Here is a 6825-nt window from a genome sequence, read left to right as displayed (position 1 = left end):
TTCCAGTGGATGGTCGTTGGGTAATCCGGGGTCATCTGACAGTGGAGCAAATCTGTTTTGCAGGGTCACCGCTCCGTTCATGCTTGGTTCTTTCCTGTCCTCCGGTGTACGAGAATAGATGAGGTCCTCTGTCTCGTAGGAAGAGAAGGCCAGTCAGCCTCAGAGGCTTTTCTTCAGTGGCTGGGTGGCTCAGTGGGCTAGGTGAAGGGCTGACACGCAGGAGCCCTGGGTTCGATTCCCAGGGTTGTCCACTGATCCCCACCCAGATTGGGTCCTTAGACCCTTGACGCTGCTGCCTAACTGGGTCCCTGTGCCCCTCAAGTACAGGGTTGTGTCAGGAAGGGCATCCGGTGTAAAAACTCTGCCAAATCACTGATGCGAAACAGTGGGTGCTGTTAGGCTGTGGTGACCCCGAAAGGGATAAGCCGAAAGTGAACTATTTTATTTTCTTCAGCCAGAGAGCCACATGTGGCTCTAGAGCCACAGGTTGCAGACTCCTGGACTACACCGTCAGACTATACAGTGAGACTATAGTACAGTCAGACTATACCGTCAGACTATGAAGTCAGACCATTTGCTTATTTATTTGTTTATTTGTTACCCCATTAGCTTCCACAAAGTGGTCCCTAGTCTTCCAGGGGTCCATAAGCATAAAATGCACAAATTTTACAAGTTTCACATAAACTTTAAAAGGATTTCACAAAATTTAAACACCCATTAAGCATATTTACATTTCAAGCTAAACATGTTAAAATAAGGTCACAGCAAATTCATGTTTGTATCCATCATACTAATAATACATACATTTTATACAAACAACATACATTTAATAAAAAACAAAACGTACAAATCGTTGCAGTTATTGTAAGTGGTCCATGTATGTTAGCTGAAAAATCTTTTTGAAATTATATTTGTTATTAAAAAGCCTTATCCTCCTAGACGTTGATTCCATGCAAAAGAAGATCTAAACAGAACTATTCTTTTCATACAGTTGGACCTTGAAAAAGGAACTATCAAATCACCAGAGCTAACCTGACGCGTTTGATATTGATAACAATGCCCACCGTACAATAGTTTCCTCACCAAAAATTGTGGAGAATTTTTAAAGATGGCATCATGCATTAAGCATTGAGGACTAAGTTGCAATTTGTCTTTTACTTTCAGCCAACCTAAAGTAATGTGCATTTCATCGGTCCAATAAGAACAGCCTAGTGCCACCCTGGCTGCGCGATTTTGGCCAAGTTGTAATTTTTTTTAAGTGTACCTGTGCAGCACTGGAACAAATGACCGGGCAATATTCCAGATGTGACAAGACCAAAGACTGTACAACTGTCTTCATGACTGAAGATGGACAGTATTGTGCACACCTTTGAGCCAAGGCAATACCTCTGCCCATTTTGGATACTATATGATTAATCTGATCTTTCCATGAAAGCTGATGATCCTGCTTGATGCCCAATACCTTAGTTTTAGTCACTTGTCCAACCAGGCTATGTCAATATTCAAAGTCAGGTAGCAGGGAGCATTCAACAAATATTTTGTACTAAGAACAATACATTTTGTTTTGGATGTATTAAGAACCAGTTTATTCAACTTAACCCAATGGGTGACTGAATTAAGTTGATTCTGAAGGGCTGTATTGAAATCTTGGACAATAGCAGATGCACTAAATAGAGTTGCATCGTCTGCATACAACACCACTTCTGCATTTCTCACCTCCTGTTGCAGGTCATTTACAAACACTGAAAACAAAAGAGGACCAAACAACTATCTTGTGGAATACCACATGATATAAATCTTGTTTCAGACAAGCTATCATTAAAAAGAACTTTCTGTGTTCGGCCATTAAGATAATTTCTTATCAGTGAAAGAGACAACTGTGTTAATCCATAACATTTGAGCTTTTCCAAAAGAATATCGTGGTCGATTACATCAAATGCATCTGTGAAATCTAAAGTACAGCACCCACAAGTTTTTTATTATCCATATTAAGATTAAGAAAACCTTTATTAGTCCCACAAAAGTGCAAAAGTGTGTTAATGTGTTAACCACTGGTCTACCATGTGTACCAATGCAGTATTGGTTGAATGGTCTGGTCTGCAAGCGTGCTGGCAGTAGTAAAAAGATCATTTGAAATAAAATAATTTTGCATTTGATTAAATATTAACCTTTCAAATATTTTACTTAAAACAGGGACAACATGAATTGGAGTGCAATTTGAAGCAGTAAACCCCGACTTTTCATCCTTAATTAGAGGTATAATTTTAAATAGTTTCCATTGTTCAGGAAACACTGATCAGTGCTCTGTTAAAAATATGACATATTGGTTTGTCTAACACAGGGGTGGGCAAAGTACGTCCCGGGGGCCATTTGTGGCCCGTTAAACCATTTAATATGGCCCGCCACACTGGAACAGATTATATTGATATTCCATATTAATGTTTTATATTTCCCTGTAACTTTGGTGTCTCCCCTTAGATGGTGCACCACAAATAAATGGACTTGTGTTTAGGTGCGTTGTGTTGTTCTTCTCATGTTCATCTGTGTTTTTTTTGTCATTTTTCCAATCATTCCAACAAAACATGCACAGCATTTTTCTAAGTGTGCATTTTTCCCTGAAAGACATTAACCACATTGTGCAATTAGCACTAAAATAGCTACAAAACCACAGTTTTTAAATTAAAAAAAGAATGTTTTTGACCCGATTCCACCTCGTTTCATATTCATATGAGGTTGCTTACCAAAATCCGGTCCATCTATCAAATTTAAGAACTCTATGTGGCCCACGAGTCCAAAAGTTTGCCCACCCCTGGTTTAACACATTTGCAACTATTTTAAAGATTCTACCATCAATGTAATCAATACCCCGTGTTTTATCATCAGGTAGTGAGAGAAGCAGCTTTTGCACATTATTCTCACTAACGGTGTCGAACACCAAAGAACAGTTTTTATTTTCCATAATCAATTGAACATTTTGACAGGAAAAATTTATAGTCTTTATTGTCATACCGGATCTCAGGTTTTCAACTTTGCTAATGAAAAAGTCATTCAAATGATTGGCAATATCAAATGGTTCATTGATGATAATACCATCAGCTTCAATATTCAAATTTAAAGTATTTGTTTTTCTGCACATCAGCTCTTGTAACACTTTCCACGATCGTTTGCTGTCATTCATGGAACCACAGGTCTTCTGTCCATAATATTCTTTCTTTTTGAAAAAAATCAACTGTACAGTCAGACTATACAGTCAGACTTCAGCATCAGACTACACCGTCAGGAGCGGCCGGCTGCGGTTGTGTTTGTACCTCAGTGGCCATCCACAGACAGCTCTGGATTCGGATCTGAGAGCTGATCCTGCTGCCCGGACAGGACATCCGGTTTACCTCCACCTGACCCTTCTCCACATTCACCACGCTGTAGTTCCTGCACACAAACGCCGTCACACCATCAACTCTGACCTCCAGCTGCAGGAGGACCACATTCCCCTGAACTCCAGAGCTTCCTGTGCTGCGTCTTCCACAGACGAGTAAACAGGAAAGCTTCTGCACCAGAACGAACATGCAGAGCCGGAGCCCACCTCTCCTCGCCATCTCCGCTCCAGAACACGGCGCTGGATCCCTGGTGCAGCGACAGGAAGAGCTGGGAATGGCTGCCGCACGTAAGCAGGTACTGGAGGCAAGCGAACCCTGGATCCTGCATCCTCTGGACACACTGCGACGCCACCGGCCTCTACGGGGACAGACGGACACAAACACAGCGGAGCTGCCATCAGAGTGGATGGGATTAAAGATGAAAACAGAAACACTAAACCAGTTTCCAGTCTGTTGATGTCAGAAACTCCCATCAGTTCTACGTTTCTCTGATCTGTTGTTAGTGTCATGTCTGTGTGACTTTTCTGTGTTTGACTATTTCAATGACACAGAAAAAGCCTGCAGTCCTTCCAGAAGCATCCTATGATTGGAGCAGCAAACCCAGAGTCTATGGGTAAAAACATCTCTAAAGGATGGAGTTAGAAGAAGGAGTTACAGGAAGGCAGACCTTTCTGCTACTAGGAGCTTCTACAGAACACCAGCTGCACTTGGGTGAAGAGCAGCTCTGGACGACTTCTGTGTCCACTTTGATCTTTCTTGTGTCTTTTGTCCAAAGAAACCATAACAGGATCCTCAGAACCGCTTTTTACTATTTTCTGACAGACGTGTTGTAGTTTCCATCACAGCAGGACGGGTGCTGGTATCCTTTGAAGTCTCTAAAAATCTAAAATTTGCAGAAATTTTTCGACCAAAAGAACATAAAATCTGCTTCCAGATTTCCCTGCAGGAACCGTTCTGCTGTATGCTCACCTTCTCTGGACGGTTGTCCCAGCACTCGGTCATCAAGCTTTGGAGACTCTGGAACTGGACCTGCTCAGGGTTCCCCAGGACCGGCCGGATGCCTTTGGACAGCTTCTTAGCTATCTGGCGCTGGTGCTGACCCAACGCCGGCCTGTTCCCAGACAGCAGTTCGTATAGCACCATGCCATAGGAGAACATGTCCACCTGCAGACCAGGAGGAATCAGGCAGAGATGTCATGAAGTGAAGGACAAAGACGTCCTCATTGGAAGTTTTGGTCGCTCTAGATTCACTTCTGCACCCAAAGTTGAAATGTTGTTCCTGTTCCCATTTGCATTGTCACAATCCAAAACAGAGGAAGTTAGTAAAGAGAAAAGTAGATCTTCTCACAATCCTACCATTGAGGACTCTGTCAGATATACAGAATACACCAGAATCTGATGCAGAGTCAGCAGGAAGCTCCAGTTCTGTGTGACAGACAGAAGACACTAAAACATGAACCCACTCAGAGGATGGTCACATGTCTAAAGAGACGTGCTGTTCACGCGGTGGTCTGTATTACAAACTTTTATAGGCTAACTTTACAGTAAGAGAACAAAAACAAATAAACAAATGCTGGGTCCACGAGTTCAAGAATGTGCTTTCATTTATTTAACAGACATAATCACTATAGTGTCCACACTCTTCTGCACACATTATCCGGACAGACATCACAGTCTGGTGAAAATATAGAACTGGAGAGATAAAAAGATAAAAAGATATAAAGCTGCAGAGAAAAACAGATTAAGAGATGCAGAGATACAGAGATGCAGAGATACAAAGACAAAGAGATGCAAAGATAAAGAGAAAAAGAAATGCAGAGATAAAGAGATACAGAGATGCAAAGATAAAGAGATTCAGAGATAAAGAGATACAGATATGCAGAGCTAAAGAGATGCAAAGATAAAGAGATGAGATGCAGAGATAAGAGATACAGAGATAAAGAGATGCAAAAATGCAGAGATAAAGTGATGCAGAGATAAAGAGATAAAGAGATGCAGTGATAAAGTGATGTAGAGATAAAGAGATAAAGAGATGCAAAGATAAAGAGATAAAGAGATGCAAAGATAAAGAGATTCAGAGATAAAGAGATACAGATATGCAGAGCTAAAGAGATGCAAATATAAAGAGATGAGATGCAGAGATAAGAGATACAGAGATAAAGAGATGCAAAAATGCAGAGATAAAGTGATGCAGAGATAAAGAGATAAAGAGATGCAGAGATAAAGAGATGCAGAGATAAAGAGATGCAGAGATAAAGAGTTGCAGAGATAAAGAGATACAGAGACAAAGAGATGCAGAGATAAAGAGATAAAGAGATGCAGAGATACAGAGATAAAGAGATACAGAGATAAAGAGATGCAGAGATAAAGTGATACAGAGATAAAGAGATGCAGAGATAAAGAGATGCAGATAAAGAGATACAGAGACAAAGAGATGCAGAGATAAAGAGATAAAGAGATGCAGAGATACAGAGACAAAGAGATGCAGAGATAAAGAGATGCAGAGATAAAGAGACAGAGAGATGCAGAGATAAAGAGATACAGAGACAAAGAGATGCAGAGATAAAGAGATGCAGAGATACAGAGACAAAGAGATGCAGAGATACAGAGATAAAGAGATGCAGAGATAAAGAGATGCAGAGATAAAGAGATACAGAGACAAAGAGATGCAGAGATAAAGAGATAAAGAGATGCAGAGATACAGAGATAAAGAGATACAGAGATAAAGAGATGCAGAGATACAGAGATAAAGAGATGCAGAGATACAGAGATAAAGAGATACAGAGATAAAGAGATACAGAGACAAAGAGATGCAGAGATGCAGGGATAAAGAGTTGCAGAGATAAAGAGATACAGAGACAAAGAGATCCAGAGATACAGAGATAAAGAGATACAGAGATAAAGAGATGCAGAGATAAAGAGATGCAGAGATACAGAGATAAAGAGATGCAGAGATACAGAGATAAAGAGATACAGAGATAAAGAGATGCAGAGATAAAGAGATGCAGAGATAAAGAGATGCAGAGATAAAGAGATGCAGAGATAAAGTGATGTAGAGATAAAGAGATGCAGAGATAAAGAGATGCAGAGATAAAGAGATACAGAGACAAAGAGATACAGAGACAAAGAGATGCAGAGATAAAGAGATAGAGAGATGCAGAGCATTTTGACCACTTTTATGGCTTCTGCTGTGCAGTTTGAAGACATTTTATAAGCAGAAGAAGTTACTGATGGTTTCTATTGGTCAGACATGTGTCTGTGGCAGAACAAACTTCTTCTTCTCCTCTGCTGCTGTTCTCAGTCTGATTGACTCCGAACAACAGAATCTCAGGAGGTCAGAGAGAAAATGGCCCAGATGTTCACAAAATGACCTCTGAACCCAGTCCCGGTCCAAATCGCTTTAGGATCCGAGAATTAACTTCGTGACATTCATGAGTGATTTTTTTTTTTT

General features: G+C 40.6%; 1 protein-coding gene across 4 annotated transcripts in view; it reads right to left on the bottom strand.

Annotated features, from left to right (window-relative positions):
- The window catches only part of lrrk1 (leucine-rich repeat kinase 1), a 56811-nt gene that overhangs the window by 9429 nt on the left and 40557 nt on the right, over positions 1-6825 (bottom strand). For all 4 annotated transcript variants that reach the window (XM_036215379.1, XM_024261779.2, XM_024261780.2 and 1 more), the window contains 3 exons: positions 4344-4538; positions 3581-3732; positions 3309-3426 (listed from right to left, as the gene is read on the bottom strand). In XM_036215379.1, coding sequence (XP_036071272.1) covers positions 3309-3426; positions 3581-3732; positions 4344-4538 — 465 coding nt within the window. The remainder of the gene's footprint in view (positions 1-3308; positions 3427-3580; positions 3733-4343; positions 4539-6825) is intronic.

The sequence above is a fragment of the Oryzias melastigma genome, linkage group LG15 (assembly GCF_002922805.2).
Source record: "Oryzias melastigma strain HK-1 linkage group LG15, ASM292280v2, whole genome shotgun sequence".
Lineage (NCBI taxonomy): Eukaryota > Metazoa > Chordata > Actinopteri > Beloniformes > Adrianichthyidae > Oryzias > Oryzias melastigma.
The sequence above is the reverse complement of the archived record's forward strand: the minus strand, read 5'-3'. Positions and strand labels throughout refer to the sequence as shown.